Source organism: Cebidichthys violaceus, unplaced genomic scaffold (assembly GCF_023349555.1).
Source record: "Cebidichthys violaceus isolate CVI_PGR_0920_01 unplaced genomic scaffold, fCebVio1.0.p SCAF_4, whole genome shotgun sequence".
Classification (NCBI taxonomy): domain Eukaryota; kingdom Metazoa; phylum Chordata; class Actinopteri; order Perciformes; family Stichaeidae; genus Cebidichthys; species Cebidichthys violaceus.
The window spans coordinates 14514927-14535426 of record NW_027176594.1 but is presented as its reverse complement, the minus strand read 5'-3'; the positions used below and the strand labels follow the sequence as shown (position 1 = coordinate 14535426).

Sequence of the window (20500 nt, the reverse complement as noted above, 5' to 3'; positions counted from 1 at the left end):
ACAACCCTTGATGCCTTAACACCCCGACGCCAGGCGAGCGGGAAGCACACACAAATACAACGTTCACAAAAACCCGAGTGCTGGCCCAAATGCTCAGCTTACAGTTTGTCTGTCCACAGGGCAGCACTTTTCTTCAAATTGACCAGGAATGCCCCCCCCCCCCCCCCCCCCCCCCCCCACCCCCCCCCCCCCCCCCCCCCCCCCCTTTGGTCTTCTTCGTTCCACCTCTTCTCCTGCTATCTATGTGCATTTATTCAGCAGAAGCTTTTATCTCGATGCGAAGCACAAAGGCCACTTGCAGTCAGCAAAAAAAATCCCCAGAACTTGATGGTTTTGGGAGAGCGAATAAAAAACCCAGAGCAGCACGCAGGCACACACACTATTCTTGTAGATACCGGGCTGTTGACACAGTGTATCAGGTAGAGAGCGGGCCTGTTGAGATGCGGCTAAAATGGATCTCCTCTGAAAAGGCCAGTCGTCAAACACAATACAAGGTTGTTTTTGGCTCGTGTTCCCGCTTCTATTTTGGTCTGGCAAAAAGGAACAGGAGCAGCAACAGCCGGGGTTGTCCATTCCCCTGCTAGGCTGTTGTCTGTTTCTGTGCTGAGCAACAACAACGAGAGGGATGCTGTGATTGATGGGGATAGGATCGGAGGTGTAGACTTTGGAAACAATACATAGCGCTGCAGCCAAGATATCAAAACCGCAAGTCCTAAGCGTGCGGTATTTAAAATTCAAGTCACTATCACTCTTGAGTTGCATCACAGCTTGTCAAGTCCAAGACTGACTCATCAGTAGATGAGTGAGTTGTGTCGTGAGTCATCAATGTTGGGACTCGAGTATGGCAACACTGGAGCTGTGATGAACATTTTAATGCAGAGTAGGAGGGTAGTTTTCCTAACACATTTCTCAAAAGGTACAATGTTTTTGCTCTTTATTTTTTGTAGTCAGTAATACATTCTGCACCAATCTTTTATTGCAGGGGGGAAGAGTTTCCTCAGTTGTTTTCCTTCCTCCATTTTTGCTTATTGTTCAAGTTCCAGACTTATTGTCCACTTTTGCAGCAAGTAGCACACAAAATACACAGTAGCTTCAGATTTTAAACAAGGACTAAGAGTCATGCTAGTGCCTCTGTGAGACTGCAAAGTGCTGGTCGGTATGATCAAAAAGCTTCATAACCCCCCCCCCCCCCCCCGACGCTGTTTTAAGGAGGACGGTGTCCCAATCTGACGTTCGCGCTAACATCGCGCCATGGTGTCGCCAAATCATACTTTTTGTTTGTTACGCCTCTATTTCTGTAGCATGTGAACAACCGAGCGCAAACACCATGAATGTCTTCGAGGAGAGGCCGCTTGAAAATCTGCATCGCCATGAATATGTGTACCAAATGTAGTCACAATTCAGCGAATAGTTGTTGAGATAATTCAATCTGCACCAAAGTGGTTGGACCAACATTGTCATCCGTGCTGCTAGTGTGGCTAGAATGTTTTTATTTCCTTTTATAAGCTGTTCGCCAGCATTTTGCCGCAGTGAGGTAAAACTTTTTATATGTAGGTTTAGTCTCAATGCCCCTTTTTCCTCTTTTCCCATTTCACCACTTGACCCAACCCTGGGTGATCAACTTTCCCTTCCTAGCTGCGACACAGGAGCTGGTTCTGTTTGTCATCCAGGTTAGCTCTTACCTGGTGACCCGGATGACTCGCTCCACCCGCCTGTCGTCTTTACCGCCGCAAATGCAGTTGATCTAGGACGGGCTGACGCAAGGCGAAGCCAACCGGTGTATCATTTAGCACATAATGTGTTTTGTCTCCCACAGTTAAAAGCCCGATCTAAACTGACTAATGTTCCTCATTTCTGCTCTCCTTTTTTCCCCTGTCTCTCTCAAATGTAATGAATTCAGGATGTCTCATCAGAGGATTTCAGCTTGTGTTCACATTATTACCATCAGTGATGTACAGTGGTACTGAGAGAAAATTCACATATGAACAATTTTGAGTCTCTTAATAAGCTTTTGTTCATTAATGGAGCACAAAATTACAACTGCTATTACATTAAACACATTAATAAGGATGGAGTAATGTACGGAAACACCTTGAAATCCATATCTATCCAATACAATGCTATTAAATGAACATTCTATTTGCAGAAAACTACATTTAGATGTATATTTACTGAATATCTATTATATGAGCAAAACAATCACAGGGGCATAATGACAGTCTGTGCTAATAATGAGCAAACGTTTTCTGAAAACCAAGGTGAGGCTGCCATATGAAACTGAGGCGGGACAGGAAGGCAAGGACGTGAAGGATGTTATCGCTTCTCAGAATCCTAATTTGGATGCTTGTGGACAAGATTGGAAGAGGTTCATACAGCTGCAGGGTTTTTAGAGGAGCGGACACAGCTGCTATTTCAAAATGTGAATGAAGGTTAAAAGAGTTGTGGCTCGAGTGCAAGGCACTGAAGATGGAGAACGTGGTTTCTATTCCGGCCGAGGTGGAGACTCTTCACCTGGCAGGAGAACAGCAGCAGTTTAGGCTATGAAACGAGGACGTGTGATTAATGATGAACAGATATTTACTGTATGTTATCAGGGAGAGGAGGGAGTGAGATAACGGGATCGCTAGGTATGATTGCTGAAATCACACCAGTCATTAGAGGTTGAGTTCAAAGCGTCTTGATACGGTTTCCTTCCCTCTGACATCGGCAGGAAAAAGCCCCAAGCTGAAGTAGTGTTCTGATGGCACGAGGGGTTTTCTTTTTACTGACAACAAGTCAAATGGAGAACGGAGCTGAAAGATGTGGATGATCACCGAGGTGTTTGTGCCACATATTTCGTGTTGCACCGTGGTTTGAGCTTCTGAGACCCGTTCATTTACAAGTAAAAGACCATTAAGTCTCTTACCGTAGTGTCTTTTTTTTTTTTTAACAAAATGCAAATAATATCTTCAGACATTTATTGCAATAAAAGTCCGGGTAAAGCAAAAATAAATGTGTTTTGAGTTTGTGACACCATAGAAAAAAGTGTTATTAACCACTCGGCTGAATCTGAATGATGGAAAAGAAATGGACCAGTGTTTAAGATTAGGTTTCAACATCGTGAAAAAATAAGCAGTGCTCTCTGCTCTGAAACACTGGAGGGTGCACAAGATGAGCATCCCACTGGTTCCCTCAACAAAAAAGCCAATGGGATTCTTTCATTGGATTCTGGATTATTACAGAAAATAAGCTTTGTTGCAAACAAACCTTTATGATGCTTACACGTTTTGTTCAGTGAGATAATCTTCACGACATTTAGCATTTTTGAAGCTTGAATGCAGTCGACAGAAGTAAAAAGCTAACAAATAACTTTGCTCACCAGAGGCTGGCATGTGCTAACTTCCAGTTAAGCCCCATGCTAACTTGAATAAGTAAGTGCGGCTTTTGTAGGCTTTCCAATTGGTATCGGACTGAATTGATCAAGTTCTTCACTTCACTTTATTTATAAAAGTAGTTCCTGTTTTCAAGTCAATTAGTAAATCATTATTTTTACCTGAAGACCAAGTGATTCAGGATAAATAGATGCGCATTTGCAGCAAAGACATAATGAAGTTGATGTCTATCGCACATGTACTCGCCCCAATATATGTTAAAATGTGTCTGAACTCTTTACCTGTAAAAAGCTTACTGCTGAAACGGTGACTTATTTAGAATCGAACTGAGGCGACTCTTCCCTCTCACTGCTGACTCGGTGCAGCTCTGTCTACGGCGCTCTCATGTCACAATATCGATGTGATCCGTGTCGACCGCGTGCATCCCCCGGTTTGTCACTGAGGCGAGGGGCCGGCTACCATGTCACAGGTGTGACGCCGAGAAAGGTCAAAAGCTGGGAGACAGATGGCACACACACACACATACACACCCTCCCACACACTTTTAACACTCCCAAAGGGACACGGATCTATTGTGCAACTCAGATGGGCATCGCTGCCGCCTGTCACTCTCTCTCACACTCTCTCACACTCTCTCACACACACACACACACACACACACACACACACACACACACACACACACACACACACACACACACACACACACACACACGATAAGTCAATGTAGCCAAGCAGATGTCTAGCAAGCATGGAGTCTCTTTAGTGGTGATACCCATTTATTCTGATACCCAGAAGAACAAGACACGGAATATTACTTTTACTAATTAGTTATTATTTTTATGACTGCCTGTCTCTGCTCCTACTACTATTACCACTACTGCTAATAATAATAATAATGAAAATGATAATGATGAAAAGTAGGAGGTGAACAGGAAGACAAACAAGAACAGGGAGATTAAGAATTAATAATGATTAATGATGATTAAGAATACGTAAAAAGGATATATATATATATATATATATATATATATTTTTTTTTTTTCTTTTAAAGAAAATAAATTTCTATATTATAATCTTCTATTTGGGTCTTTTTTCACCATGTCTGTTTTCTGAAAATATTTCCACAATCAGTTGTTCAGTTCTAATTCTTATTTTCTAATATATCTTAATAACTTAATGACTGCCTGTCAACATTTTCAATTTGTCCACACTGTGGTTTAAGGCACTTTCCTCATCATCCTCAGCTCCACTTTGCATTTGGTAATTAGCTTAGTTTGCTAATTAAATGTCAGCATGCTAAAGTTAGATGGTGAACACGATTAACATCACACCGGCTAAACATTAGCATGTTAGCATTGCAGTTGTCTGCACGTTAGCGTGCTGACGTGAGCTTTTAGCTCAAAGCACCAGAGCAGAGCAGCGTGACTGTAGACTGTAGTCGTAGCTATAAATACATCATGATGTTACAGTCTTGATTTGATTGAGCATCCAGTGCAGTTATTCGCGAGTTATAAAAAGATCTGAAAGACAGTGATTGTTTGGTTTATCTTCTGCAGCTATGGATGAGAGGCAGGGCCATGCTTCTTCTATCACTCATCACCTTTTATCGTCCCATCCCCCTCCTTTTCTCTCCCGTCCCTTCCGTCTCCCTCCTCTCTCTAACTGTTACCATTTAGGGTATCCATGCCCCACTGCCAACACCAAGGAATGTGTGTTGTGTTCTTGCCTTGTGTCGTGTTTGTGTCGTCCCACCGTGTGTTTGTGGGTGCCTGTATTGTTCTCCTACGCACTCGGTGCTGCTGTTGTTGTTTTTTTTCTCTGGGGGGTAATAATAATGTTCACAAAATACTTGGGCATGCTTCCTTACTAACAGTTGGTCTTTGTGTGAGCGCTTAGGTGTGTGGGTGTCTGCGTGTCAAAGGTGGTTTGTGCGCAGAGGCGTTTGTGAGTGTGTGTGCAGGCGTTAGACACTCACCATTGTACAACACTGAGTTTGGAGGCATCTGACCCTCAATAATAGATGTAGCTGCAGTGAATATTTAATATTTAATGGGGGGGGGGGCGTGGATACTTGCACACATTTAGACACACACACAAACACACACGCGCAGGGAAATGGAAATATAATATCCATTGCTGTGACTTTTTAGACCAAAGCTGTTGGAGAAGTGGTCTCTGTGTGGTCGGGCGATGCTCTCGGTAAAAGATACTGTGGAAGTTAGCCAGCGGGCTACTTTAGCTTTCACTCCTTCCTCACCCCTCTCACTCTCTTTCCTCCAACAGGGTTCTCAGGATAGTGCTGGTGGTCAGGAGGGACTCGTGCCTCCACCTTTCTCTGCATTCCCGCCGCCTCCGCCGCCGCCCCCCCAGAACGGCCTGGCCCTGGATTACGGGGGCAGCCTGTACGCGGCGGGGGCCGTCCAGGGCCCCGTGGAAGCCGGCGGAGCAGTGAACACCGTCGCAAACGTCGCCAACAGCCTCAGTGTCCAAGTGAGTGCCGGCCTCTTCCTCTGTGTGTGGCCCACATCAGGTCTTTGGCTTGAGAGAGCGCTGACAACAATACGCGTTACAGATTAGGAAATGATAGTTAATTAATCAATGGGATGCACCAATCTGACTTTTCTTCTCATGATACAAAATCTGATACTCAGTACCAGTGAACTGAGCAGTACCAATTACAGATCCTTTACCATTGTCCCTTTCCTCAAGTAAAAGATCTACAAACCTCTCTCGAACACTTTACAGTCACCAGTTTATTTTGATACACGTAGCTAAAACTAATAACCGTCTAATTCAACAGTCCTGTAATAAATGCTGCCATAATGACGGCTATAATGTTCAGTTTTTGGTGCTGTAGTTTGTGGTGCTGTTGAACTGTATTGTGTTAAAGTGACAGGCGTTGTCCATCTGTAGCCCTTACTCTGTATTATAATAAAGGGTGTTTCTAGATTAAACGATTTGATCAATGAATCTAGAAAATACATGCATCTTGAAAATATGGAAATAATTGTTTCCTATATATATATAAAAAAAAAAAAAAAAACTCTGCCTCTTCCTTATCTTTCTGTCTGTCTGTCTGTCCCAGCAGTCAGATGGGTCGTCCCAGATTGACGGTTCGTCAGTGGTTGGCTCAGGAGGAGTCGGTGGTGGAGGGAGCATTGGGGATGACTCAGACGCCAAGGGGACCCCCAAACGCCTCCACGTGTCCAACATCCCCTTCCGCTTCCGAGACCCCGACCTACGGCAGATGTTTGGGGTATGTAGACCGCAGTACTCTCTCCCCCCCCTTTCCCGCTATGCCTCATCACATAACAGTAACCCAGAAAAGTAGCTTTGGATTAAAAGCATGTCGTTATTAAAATAATCAAAGGAACGCTCCGGTGACGTCCGCACTTTGTCCTCAGATTTCTTTTCACTGTTCCTGTCCTCGAGTGAGATTATAAAAGGCTCTGTCATATTCGTTACAGTTAAAAGCAATCTGTTTTTTGTAAGATTTGACTGAAAAACAAAACCTTGACCTGGCATGTCATTTTGTAGAAAGATGACTGGATGATTTAGAGCCAGGTGTAAAATTTTGGCTTCACGATCAGCTTTTTTTTTTTTTTTTGCAAGAGGAATGCGTCTCAAATGTGGTGCAGAGAAAAGAGCAGAGGCAAGGAAGACATGGTGGAAGAAAAGCCCATGATGAACTGGCTCGGTGCCAGCTCTTCATGGTTGAACAGTGCTGACACCCTGTGGCAAGATCCAGCACAAGACTTACATGTTTCTTCATTTTATTTATTTATTTATTTCATTTTGCAGCAATATGGCAAAATCCTCGACGTGGAGATAATTTTCAACGAGAGGGGGTCCAAGGTATGAAGAACAGAAAACAATGTGTCATTTTGGATAATTGTTAACAAAAACAAGCTTAGCAAAATCCATTTTCAACTTTCTCTTCCCCCCCCCTCCTTTTTCTTTTTTTCATTCTCCCCGTATTCTCTCAGGGCTTCGGTTTTGTAACATTTGAGACGAGCGCGGATGCGGAGCGGGCCAGAGAGAAGCTTCACGGCACGCTGGTGGAAGGACGTAAAATCGAGGTAACTCGCAACGCCTTGGCCCCTCGCCCCCTTTTTATTTTTAGTTTTAAATGGCGACCATTTTCTCCTCTGTTTCCCCTTCCATGTCCGACAATGAGAATGAGTTTGTTCTGGTCGTCTCTGCCCCAGCGAAGGTTTTCCGGGTGGATGTATGTGTTCGACTCTAACCCCTCTGGCTTCACTACAGCATGGTGCAGCGGTGCCACGCACACAGACGTCTCCTCTGACGGCACTTCCTATCGATGTTTATGCTGATGTTGTCGTCGTTGTTGTTGTTGTCAATGTTGTGGGCTGTCCATTGCACCTTGATCTTAAAGCTGTGTGGTTTGCAAAGCATGCTGTGTGGAGTGGCTACGCAACAGGCATGGCCGGTGAGACGTCGCCACACGACGCGGTCGCTGACGATATCCGCTTCTGTCACAGCATGTAGGATCTTATCTCTTCTTTTTATTATTTATTATTTTTTTGGTTCTCCTGCACCTTTTTTCATGACCATCATCACTTCTTCCACGATCATGATGAGTGGCCATCTTTGGTTAATGGTTGTGTTAATGACTGGAAGGGCAGTTAATAGCCTCTCAGTTATTTTTCCTGTGGAAAAAAAAAAAGTGCTTGCTGGTGTCTGTGAGAGGCTACTGTATGTTGCATGGATGGATCATAAGGTCAGATATCGTCATGGAGATTTTACATGGGTGACTCTGGGTAGCAGGTGTGATGTGTTAACAGACTGATGCATGATGGGGAGCATTTTCAGGGGGCAGTTTGAGTCTTGAAATGAGTCTGCTGTGAGAAGTGTGCTGTCATTTCTGATGCTTCATGAAAATGTTTAAATTCAGGCGTGCAAGATGAATGGTTAAAAAAAAATGTTTTGTTTACACACACACAGTTGCATCCACCACTCCTGGAAAAAAAACCCAGATCTCACGAAAGTGCATTTTGTTGTGGCATCTTTTTTTATTTTATTTATTTGTTAGCATGAGCTCGGTTTTCAGTTGCAAATGGCCTTTGGAGATCAGATACACCATGCTTTCGCCATTTGCTCTGGCTCTTGATAAAAAACAAAACAAACAATCACGCTTTCTTTTTACTCGCTACTAAAGCTCTTCTGCATGCATGGTCTCGAATGTCTTGCACTCCTCTCTGTCTCTGTGTGTGGGTGTGCAGGACTAAAAATATGGAGGGCGGAGAGAGAATGAACACGTGAAGAAGAGTATGCAATAGATAGCTGCCGTTCCCTCTCCTTTCTTTCTTATTATTTATTGGTTCTCCTCCATCTCTCTTCACTCTTTTTTCACCAGGCCAGTCTGTCTGTCTGTCTGTCTGTCTGTCTGTCTGTCTGTCTGTCTGTCTGTCTCTCCCAGTTCGTGTGTCCCCATATGCACCTGCATTTCTGCTGTCCACACCCCCCAACCCCCCATCTCTGTCCGTTTCCCTGTCCTGTGATGTAGTCGAGTAGCATAAACATTGGAGGTTAAGTTTGATTTTGAGTGAATATTTTGGGCAATAATAATGGGCAGTTCCCCTCCCAAGGCAGATATAAATTCCTCACATTCTCTGTTTCCATTTGTTTGCCCCTTTATCAACTTTTATGATCTGTATTTGTAGTGGGGTTTGTTTTTAACCAGTAGAGGCGACAGTGTTGTCAAATGGCTGATACTTGTAGCTGACTGTTGACGCGTGAACTGTTACATCACTTCCTCTCTACCACATGGTGGGGGTTGCTTTTCATTACCTCGTTTTGTTTGTTTTCTTTTTTGTTTAGTTATTTGGTTCATCATTTCTTTCTTACATATATTTTCTCTATTTCCCTGATGATTTTTGTATGTTGTTGTTGTTGTTGTTGTCAGTCTCCACGGTAACTGCTCGCGTGTCCTCACGCCGTTTCCCTGGCAACGGTAAGTTGTGTACACATGGCATCATCTTTGAATGACCCCCCCCCCCCCCCACCTCCACCCCCCACCCCATCCGTCAAAATAGTGAAATAAAATGCACCCAACACCCAAATGACAGGGACTCCTTTACTGAAGGGAGCCCGCTTGATTGAATGATTGACAGAACCCGATTGGCTAATCCTGTGATTGATTGGGGAGGTGGTGAATGAAACGATTACGAGATTAGCCATTGATCGCATGGAGGTATAACGGCCACCTGTATAACTGAATGTACTGCATCTATCTGCAAGTGCAACAACTATGACTACCACTTCTTATGCATTCATTCCAATCACCTTCTCTAACTGCATTCAGCATTTAATTCCAGAGCTGTATCCTGCATGGTTTACTCTCTTTTTCTCGTCATCTGTATGGCGCCATATAGTACTATGTCATCTCTCCGTGTCGTGTCGGCTCAATAGCTGCATTCTTTTTGCACCTTAGTGGGACAGCATGCCGAAGCATGAGTGCTATGTTAGCGTTATCGGAGAGAGGATACTAGTTGTCTGTGTATCACGGTGTACTGCAGTACTTGATGATCACTTTCTGTGCCACTTTGTAGACTGCAGACCGTTGTAGAGGTATGGCTGTTTGGACTTCACATTCAAATTTAAGATATAAATGTGGATGAATAGAAAAGAGGATGCAAGCTTATTCTACTTCGAAGCAAAGCTACTCTTCATATTTAAATATACACTTTTTAGCATTTGAGCCTTTTTTAAAGAGAAAAAAAAAGCTGCCACGAATGTATTCGTAGACCCCAGCAAAGCAAACTTAAGAATTCATGCCGCTGATTAAGCAACGGCAACTTTTTCTTTGTTCTGATTCCCGTGACTAGGTGTCCTTGTTTTACTTTTTGATCAGTTTGGTTCTGGATGGTGTGTGTTGGTGGTTTGTGTGCTTCGAGGTCTCTCTGGTGTGCGACACTGATCTGGAATGCCTGGCAGTGTTTCACAACCATGGTTTGATTTGATTTGTTTTTTTTTTTTTTTTTTGAGGAATGATATTTGCATCCCCCATCCTCTCTGTCTTTATCTAGACTTTATTCTCTCTCTCTCTCTCTCTCTCTCTCTCTCTCTCTCTCTCTCTCTCTCTCTCTCTCTCTCTCTCTGTGTAGTCGTTCTCGCTCCATTCATCATTTCTCCATTGTTGCTCCTGTACAGTTAGATCCAATGTAGGCAAACGGTCAGATGTATATTTGTATGTGTGTATCGCATCTTATCGTTTCTGTTTGGTCATTAGAAGAATTGCACATTTGAATGGATTGTTCACTCTCTCTCTCTCTCTCTCTCTTCTCCACATCATGTATGTGTTTTTCTGTGTCTTTTCATGTGGACTGGCTCCTCCTCCTGCATCCCTCTATATTTCTGTCTTTTCTCTGTCGTTCCCTCTCCCTCCCTCTTTTTTTCTGTATGGTGTGTATTGGATCGGGAGGGCTGCCGAACCTTTTTTTGATTGGTCTCTTGCTGCATCTGATGCTTGCTGATTGGCTAGTTTTGCTCACCTCTGGTGATGTGATGCGCTCTTGATTGGCTGCGTGTAATCTGTGTATGAACTCCTTGATTGATGTTTTTTTGCATTGTGTTCAACTGATGAATCTGCCGCTTAATTCACCTTCTTTTTCCCTCCTTTTTTTTTTTTTTTTTGGAAAAGGTAGCAATAAACTGGTTTTGGATTTCTTTTTGAATGCTTTCGTTCTGAAATATTTTGTTGTTTTCTTTGTTCTGTGTGCCAATGGTTGCGTTGTTTGTGTGCGAAACTGCCTGACTCACTCACCAGGATCCTCGTTTTCAATGTCTCTCTCCTTCAAAAGAAGCGCATGCATCAAATACCATCGCTGCTCATCAACAGAATTAACCTCTGTCATAAGTAAACAACTGTTTCAAGTGTAATGACACCTCACACTTCAAGTTCAATATGAAAACACTGATCATCATGTGCAGAGTATCTCCCTCAGAATATATTCAGTTTAAGAAAGATTAAAACTACAATGTTTAGATTCTGCATAATTTTTCAATTCCCCAATGCTTGTTTTTCTGTTGTACTGTGTCGACTTAGCCTCTGACCACTTTTTCTGGTGTCCAGGTGAATAACGCCACAGCTAGAGTGATGACCAACAAGAAGATGACCACCCCTTACTCTAACGGAGAGGGCCTCGCAACGCTGCCGTACGGTAATGCACTTTAAACTTTTTTTCCCCTATATTTTTAATATATTAGTATTGGTTTCCTTCGTTAAGCATTTTACCCAAAAGGGCTACAACTTATCACTGTTTTCATTGCCGATTTAATCTGTCAATCGTTTTCTCGATATAGTCAGAAAACGGGGAGAAATGTCAATTCATGTTTCCCAAAGCCCAAGATGACGTTGTCTAATAAGACATTCAGTTACTGTCATAGTGGAGTAAAGAAAACACAAACAGAAAATATACACAATTGAGAAACTGGAATCTTAAAAAAAAAAAATACTCAAACCAATTATTTATCAAAACTGATGTGATCCAAGAACTGATCGATTAATCGTTGCAACTCTAATACCCCACAAAGCGAAAGCCTCAATAACTCTTTTCTTTTGAAAGTAGGACAATATATTTTTATATATATATATATATATATATATATATATATATATATATATATATATATATATATATCCTCTCTTGAACAGCAAGACAAATCCTAAAATTTCTGCCTGCTTCCGTCACATTTTGATTTAAAGATACATTTTTTTTTGTTGACTACAGCTGGATGGAAGTTGAGTCCCATGGTTGGAGCCATGTACAGCCCTGAACTCTATACAGGTACGACCACAAGATTTGACTTCACACTGATTAGCTTTGTTGTGTTGGACACAGGATGCACAGATAATATTTTTATCCTGAAGGCACTTCAGCCGATCTCTCCCAACTTCTCTGTCTCTCAGTACCGGGGTTTCCGTACCCAGCAGCAGCAGCGGCGGCGGCTGCCTCCACCGCTGCCTCCTTTCGAGGCGCTCATCTCCGGGGTCGAGCCCGACCCGTCTACAGCGCCGTCAGGGCCGCTGTGCCACAACCCGCCATCCCTACCTACCCAGGGTAAACACATAAACATGCATAGAAACTGATCACTAAGCCAGTAAACTGCTATTAAAACTGGACATAATATGTCTGTCATCTTAAATGCATGCCTTCACTCAGTTAAAAATAATACTTCATAATTGTGCATGCTGTGTGTTTGAATATATATTGCTTAATCGAGATATTGACATTGATGGTTTGCTGAGCTGAAATACCATTTCCTTGTACCTCAAAGATGATAATGTTACAATGGTTTAGTGATCAAATGGAGGAGTATTTACTCCTAACAGACGTTTGTCTCATGGACTGGAGTAACAGTAGTATCACTCTAAAGTTTATGCAGTCGTAGTCAAAGAGGTGGTATTTTGTCTTGCATGTTGCACGGTGTGTAATAATCTCACCCTTCTTTCTTTTTTCTCTTTTTCACAATCTGTTTGGCACCCCTCTCTCTATCTCTCTCTCTCGCGCTGTTTTCTGCAATGCCCACATGGTGGCGCATCACACCATTCGTTTGTTTCGACTTTCCACCCTCTCTCTTTCTCTTTTTCTCTCTTTCTCTCTCTCAGTGTGATGGCCTATCAGGATGGCTTTTACGGTGCAGCTGATCTCTATGTAAGTATACCTCTCTCTCCCCTCTACTGCCTCACTCCTCACCTATGTTTCCCCCCTCTTGCCTGTGGGTTTTCAAGTATGACACGGCACGGACCAAACCCATAGAGACGTGTACTTTTGGGTGTTTGTTGTTCCCCTGGACTTAAATTTAAATTAACTTTTTTATTTCTTAATTACAAATAATTTGAACTCATCTCTTTTGTTTTCATGTAATGTACAATCTCATATCAAATGTCCTTTCAATGATGCATACAGATATAAAAATAGGAGCACACACACTTTCATCAAAGTGTTCATTCACGAGTGCACTCCTCTATGGTTTGTCTCTGTGCATTTGTGAGTTAAGTTTGTACCAATGTGATTATGAGTGTGTGTGTGCGTGTGTGCGTGTGTGTGACCAGGTTGACAATAGCTGTTTCTGTTCTCTCTGTAGACTAGTGTTTCAGGACATTAGTGGCAGATTGTCCCAGGTAGGGTTTACACACTCTGTGTGAGAGCCAGTGTGCATCCTACTCGTCTCCAATGACTGCGTGCTGCTAGACATTATTGACCATCTGAGATTGAAACGCCTTCTCTGTCTTCTTCTACTAACTCACTGGATTCTGACATGGGTGGAGTTGCGGAAGGGGGAGAAGAGAATTAAGTTGAAATTTGATTTTGTGACGCATGTACTGCATAAAACCTCGATTCACAAATGATCTACAGGCGAGATGGGTGTACATTTTTAGGGGAAATTAGGTTCAGTATTGCAGGTGAATACTTGAACAGTGGGTCAATATCTTTTACCCAAATCTGCACTAGTGATTAAGTCTATTCCAAGATACATTTTGTTTTTTTTGGCATCGTCCCTAGGTAAATCTAGATTCATCTGTGAATTTATGACTTTTCATTATGTTCTTGTGGTGAGATACATTAAAACACATTTTATTATATTATTTGACATTTTCATCACACTTTTATTCCATAATCATAAAACATGTTAAGAGAATTGTCCACAACTGTGATGACTGAGACAAAAACAAAAAAGCAAATTACTCCATTTTTCAGGACATGCCCTTCTTTTGTTCTACTTTTTTCATTAATTCACACAAACATATGAATTCTTATGTGTGAGCAAGCTGCATTGCCATGATTTGAAATACAAACGGGATGCTAAATGATTAAGACATTAGTCAGAGGGATGTAGGACAGTTTCTATCAGCAGTTAATTCCGACCCCTTCCAGGAATCTCCCTATCTGTTTCACCTGTGGCATGCTAACTGAATCAATGTCGGCATGCAGACATATTGACAAGGCTGACTCGTCCCCCAGTCCACCCTATTTCCTCCCCTCTTTTTCTTCTCCATCTATACACCCCCCCCCCCCCCCCCCCTTTTGTGTCATCCTTAATTGCACTTCTTCTCGCTCTTTTCATCTTTTCTTCCTTAGTCAATAATTAAAACCTTTTTTTTGATGTTTCAAGTGTCATCTGGCATTAGCACCTCCTTCTTCTTCTGTTCCCTTTATTATTTACTCTATCTTCTTTCCTTGCTCTGTGATTCTTCCTCTTCCTCACCCATTTTCTACATCCCCTCCTCTCTCTTTCCAAGCCCCTCTGTACACGTCATCTTCCTCCACCCCATCCTCCTTCCTCTCCCCCACCTCCCCCAGTCCAGCCTTCCTCCCATAGCGGCAGCTGTGTGGTCCTGAATGCGGGGACTTGGTCGTGACTGATCCTTTAGGGTAGAATGCAGCGGTGTTTGTTTTGTTTTGTTTTTATAGGGATGTTTGGCATAATACGCTGTGCGTTCTGAGTTTGGGAAAAGCATGCTGTGTCTGTCAGTGATTGGTCGCTGGCCACGTGAGCGTTTATGTGTGTGTGCGTGCGTGTGTGCGCCCTTTTTTAATCCAACTGGCTGACTCTTCTTTCACCTGTAGTTTTTTTGTGTCTCTTCATCAGCTGTTCATCTAAACATAAATAATGACACAATCATCTTGCCACCCCTTCCCCTTTCTTTAACAGTGTGTTTTTGGTAGGGGAACCGGGGTGGGGCACAGTTATGGGTATGAACTCTCTCTCCTTCCATGTCCGACACACAGTGGGGGAAAAAAATAATGCACTTTAATGTTGCACAGGGGAACATGTTTATTGTTTAGTCATGGAGGGAGAGACCCACACAGAGCCTGAGCTACATCCTTGTGAATGCCGTACTGCACCAGATTAGCCAGTTTTGCTGACTGTCTGCTTGTTAATCTTTCGCTCTCTTCTCAGCAGTTTTTTGCTCACAGCCTTTTAGATTAACTACTAGTCTGTCAGTGTGGAGAGGAAATACAGCAAACCCTTTTAACAACGATTTACTCTTGTTTCTCCCTTCATCGTATATCTTTCTCCTCCGCCGCCGCACACCACCCCCTTCCAACCCTCATCGACCCTCATCGCCTCGTCACAGGGCGGATATGCAGCGTATCGTTACGCCCAGCCAACTGCGGTAGCGACTCCCGCGGCAGCGGCGGCTGCAGCAGCAGCTTACAGTGACAGGTGAGTGGGCCGTGCAGCACGTTTTGAAGCCTCCTCTGACAGGCCAAGAGTTACTCACATACAGCATATTCACCTTGTGCTATGAGCCAAATTCCCTTTTTTTTTTTTCTCATTCACAGTATTATGCAACACCTCATGTTTGATGGCTTTTTTTTGTTTTCCAATAGCTACGGACGAGTTTACACGGCAGACCCCTACCATGCTGCGCTCGCCCCTGCAGCCTACGGCGTTGGAGCCATGGTAAGTCCCTGAAGCCCGTACATTGTCAAACATTCCAAGGATAAGGCGAATGCTATTCTATATTTTTCTTATTGTCAGCAATTCCCATGAAGAACAAAACCAATAATGTGTTAGTCCGTCCCTTAATACTTTATAACATCCTTTTTCTGCCCGTGGCACTCCCCAAGTTCCTACTTAAGACGTAGATATTTAAAAACGAGTCACAAACGTATAGTTGTTGTTTTTTTTAATTTAAAAAAATACCCCAAAAAAACAGCTGAGAGCTGTAGTTTTGAGCACACATCATTCAAAAGGGACAACATTTTTATATATTTTTAGAAAATGTATTTAGCTGCTCGTTTTTAGTGCATTCAGTGTTCACATCTGGATAACACATTGCAAAATGGGCAAATTTCTTCTGGCCCTGAAAAGCTTGAGGCTTACTTTTAACTTAATGACAATGTTGTCTGTCGAATGTGTTGCATTAAAACATATCAACTTACAGGGTCCTTGTGTCAAAATTTAGTTTTGAGGCCAAATTACTGTGTTTATATAAATTAGAATAGAAAAAACATTAGATTTTATTAGGGAACATTAATAGACAAATAGTGGGAGCCAGGACAGAATATGTGAGATTGATTTTGAAATATAACTACAGAGCCCATGTTTGTGGTAATGAAGGAACAGTGCGACTGTTGTGAAGTGGAGCTTCTAGTGAGGACCAAGGCGCGTCTCGTTTGAACGGAACACTTTGCTGTCTGTACTGCAGTATTACAAACTGGAACAGTGAACAGAACGCGCTCTTGCTCTCAACATCTGGTATTCTTCGTATCATCATTTAGTTAGCGTCAAGAAGACACGTACCATGCTACTTCCTGGTTCTTCCAAGTAAAAGCACTTCCTGTTTTATGCTTTTCACAATAAAAGTAAATCATGTCAATTAAGCTTCTCACATCTACAGCTTAACAATATAAACAGTGTTACACAAGCAACATGAACCATAATAATTATGTTATGCAATCAAACAATTCACAACAGCGACAGTGTGGCTCTTAATAGTTTTTGGACAACAATGGAGGTTTGTGACACAAAGGGATGAGATATATAGCAGGGTTTGGTTTCGATCTTTTTATGGAATTTATTGACAATAAGGGGAACATAGAAAATGAACAGATTGATCATTAATGACTAATGTAATTTTGAAAGGACTCTATTCACTAGATGTTTATCTTGTCGTTTCACAGGCCACACTGTACAGGGGAGGCTACAGTAGATTTGCCCCTTACTAAAGACACTACATTTCCCAGGAGCTCCTCTCTTCCATTGAATTTCTCTGAAAGAGCTCCCTCTGTTGTCGTGGAGGTGGACTGCACCCAGTTTTAAAGTGTGGAGTTGAGTCAACAAAGATATTTCAGATCCCTCCCCAGAGCAGTCCCACTTTTTCATATATACGCTACTACAGAAATAGAGGAATGCTGAATTAAAGACTGACAGATGGCCTTTACAGTAAAAAAAAAAAAAAAGAAGAAAAAAAGAGACTTAAAAATGGCCACCTTCCCTATTGCACGGCTGTATTATAGTCCCCTCTTCTTAATCCCTCGGCACTCAGCAGCACAAGACTCGTGATGGAGCCCAGATGTTCTTCCAAAGGCTGTATGTGGATAACTGACATTTTAAACAGCTGTCAACCGTGTGTGAGGAAAAAGGAGCTGAGTGCTGTGTGGCCTGCACGCACTCAACATTTATGGAAAAAGGGAGGAAATCAAAAGTGTCCACAAAACGTCGGAGCGGTAGGAAGCAGGAAGGCGGATCGAAAGAGAAGCTTAAAAAACAACATTTTGAACCAGAACGACAAGTCACCGATGATAAAAACACCCACCGATGGGATTTTTATGATCCCACCTTAACGTGGGCGGATAGTAATGAGAGAGGCTTTCCATTCTCACTGTGTTCTGGCAGAGGGGCAACTGAACACGGCAGCTTGGAGGGATGATGTGTGACTGTTTATAACGCTACAGAAATCACGTCCGAAAGCTGAAGGGAGGGAGGGTTATTAGAGCTGTTCCTTACCTCAAGTTTTCTTAGTATGTGGAAATGGTGAACCTTTAAACTTAAAATTGTTATGATATGCAAAGAAATTAGTTTAGAGAAAAAAGTTACCAAATTATTATTATTGTAATTATTCTCATTAATATTCTTATAAAACCATTATTTTGTTTGACTCAGCAGCCACTGCTGTTATGGGGCATGTAGATCTAACAGTGAACCTTGGGGTTAAAATCAGAAAATAAGCATCTGTATTTCAAATACTCCACCTTATGGACTATATGACACAACTATAGTCTCACATCATCCTTCTAATGCACAGGATTTCACCACACTCTGTGCGCAACCACCACTAAAACACTACAGAAAGATCCAACACTAAAACATTGTCGTCTTTAATTGATTTTTTAGCTTTTAGATCCAAACATCATCCACCCACAACCCTGGGGTTCAAGTATTTGTTGATCCTTTAATGTAGAGATTTATTATTTGGATTTTCCCCTCATGCTCCATCTTTTATAGAGCAAAGTCCAACATTGAATGAGTCTTCCTGAAACATACTTTAGTCGGTAAATGTGTTTGAGATGCTGCCAGCAGCGATTTACTGAGCAAGAGAGAGATTCTGTCGATGAGTTAATAGAAAATATTTAAATGCAAAACACCTTACTATTGTGCATATTTCTATACCGTTGTATTCTATATTTCCAAAACGTGGCTTTATTTTGGCTTTTGTTTTTGTTCCAAAGATTTGTAGAAAGCACATTTTTCTGCCGTATGTATAAATATATTATCTTTGTTATTGTTATTATCATAATCCTATGACTGTCTTTATTTACTTCTTTTTCACTTTGTATGTCTTTTTTTTATATATATATATCTTTAAGTGTTGTTCCTTCTCCAGTAAGGTGCAAGTTCAATTTCAAGTTTTTTTGTTGTTTTCTTTTGTATTGGAATAAAGTTCTTGAGCCGAGAGTGTACCTGAGAAGCGACAAACTAGAGGTATGCATGTAACACTATCAAACCTTTGTCCTCTTGGTTAAAAAGTCAGTCAATCCAAGCTACAGTTTGTTTTGTTTTGTTTTTGGTTGATTATAGGATCCGTTAGCATGACGTTTGATTATTTCAAAAATATACAGGAACAGCTGGATTTTTATTTTTGTGTCCATGTTTTGGCGACTGAGACATTTGGAATGAACGAACATAGCACTTTGGTTAAAACCAACTGTGTTCCTTTTTTTTGGAACAGACTCCTTACATTTCAGTGGTTAAATCTGTCAGCCCGACCAGCATGGTTGCTCCAGGTTTGTTTTAAGATGTCTGAAAGTGTTATCACTCATACATTAGCAGGTTGATATTCCAACATGGTGAGAAACAAAATGTCATTGTGGGATATGATCTAAGTTGTGTGTTAAATGAGATCCGTATATATTTTTTTTCCTCTAATGTATTGACTAATTTCAAAGCTACCGTTGTGTTTTCCATTTCTCACATTTGGAAAAACAGGTAAATAAGGTTTTTTTCTCTATTAAATGTGCTGCTGTTTAATTTTCTCATGACACTTATCATTTTATTTGTTATATATCCAAATTACTACAGAATGTGCTCTAGACAAAAAAAAAAAAAAAGGAAAAAAAAGAAACCTAGCCAAAGATGCTAACTTACGGTCCCCAGCACGTTTTGGTTCTGAGCTTGAGAAGTGCTACACAAAATACACAAAGATGGACTTATGAATCCACTGGCGGCATGGACAAACCAGCATGAGCGATACTTGTCAAGTTTGAAAATTTTTTGCATGAATCTTGTGTCTTTCATATTTTGACTCCTGAGCAGCCGAGCCCAGTTGCGTTCTTCTTTACCACTAAACTCTATGGGGAATGACCGGCAGCTAGCAGTTTGAAGCTAGCTAACACAACAAAGAGCACAGTGCTGTTTGGCAAAAAAAAGGCCTGCTGACAAACGAAACGGCTGCCGCACAAAATATCACGTGGCAGCTTCATTTCTCCTGTCATGGTTTTCTTGCCACTGTATTATAGTAAACTATGTGGCCATTCTTCATAGTTGCTATGATTTCCTCAATGAACAGTCCTCTCCTTCTGTCATGTCTATATCCCCCTTGACTGCCATTATGTTTTTTAGTTATTGAATGTCCATATAAAATGTTTTATATAAAAATGTTTTGTTGTGATCACGCTTTCAGTTTGTTTTCTTTTGGGATTCTATTTATTTAGTCAAATGGATGATCATATTTTTTGTAGTTTTTCACATTATTGTACACGCAGAAAGTGAGCTAATTACTAATTTAAGTCTTAGTATTGATCCCCAAGTCAGTATAGTTTAAACCTGCTGCAGAATTCTGCTTGATGGTAGTGAAAAGACACAGCACTTAATTTTTCATCGTCTTTTAAGCTGATATGGTAGCCTGGCAGCAAAACTGTTGCTTATTTCAATGTATCCAGATACAGTTACTTCTAATTTATGGTGCGTTTTCCTACGGAAGTCCAGCAACACATGCCAATTTCTGCTTCTTGCATGCATAAAGTCTTTTAAGAATAAACTGCTAATCCGAAGCAACACTAGCATCCATTTGGAGTCTCTAGAGTTGCTGGTCCAACATTCTCTCTACTTTTAGCTTTGATTTGGTCTCCACCAACTCCTAGAGAAATCTG

At 41.7% G+C, this 20500-nt stretch overlaps 1 protein-coding gene across 7 annotated transcripts in view; it reads left to right on the top strand.

The window, feature by feature from the left end:
• rbfox2 (RNA binding fox-1 homolog 2) overlaps positions 1-20019 on the top strand; it is a 26245-nt gene extending 6226 nt beyond the window's left edge. Inside the window, exons 4-14 of one of the 7 annotated variants that reach the window (XM_068727627.1) lie at positions 5658-5864; positions 6460-6630; positions 7176-7229; positions 7361-7453; positions 11470-11557; positions 12128-12184; positions 12307-12457; positions 13006-13051; positions 15481-15569; positions 15737-15809; positions 17033-20019. In XM_068727627.1, coding sequence (XP_068583728.1) covers positions 5658-5864; positions 6460-6630; positions 7176-7229; positions 7361-7453; positions 11470-11557; positions 12128-12184; positions 12307-12457; positions 13006-13051; positions 15481-15569; positions 15737-15809; positions 17033-17077 — 1074 coding nt within the window. In that variant the 3' untranslated portion in view covers positions 17078-20019. Of the gene's footprint in view, positions 1-5455; positions 5865-6459; positions 6631-7175; positions 7230-7360; positions 7454-11469; positions 11558-12127; positions 12185-12267; positions 12458-13005; positions 13052-13484; positions 13522-15480; positions 15570-15736; positions 15810-17032 lie in introns of those variants that run through there. The other 6 variants (XM_068727622.1, XM_068727623.1, XM_068727621.1 and 3 more) reach the window with 6 other exon arrangements.
• Positions 20020-20500: the final 481 nt, after the last annotated feature.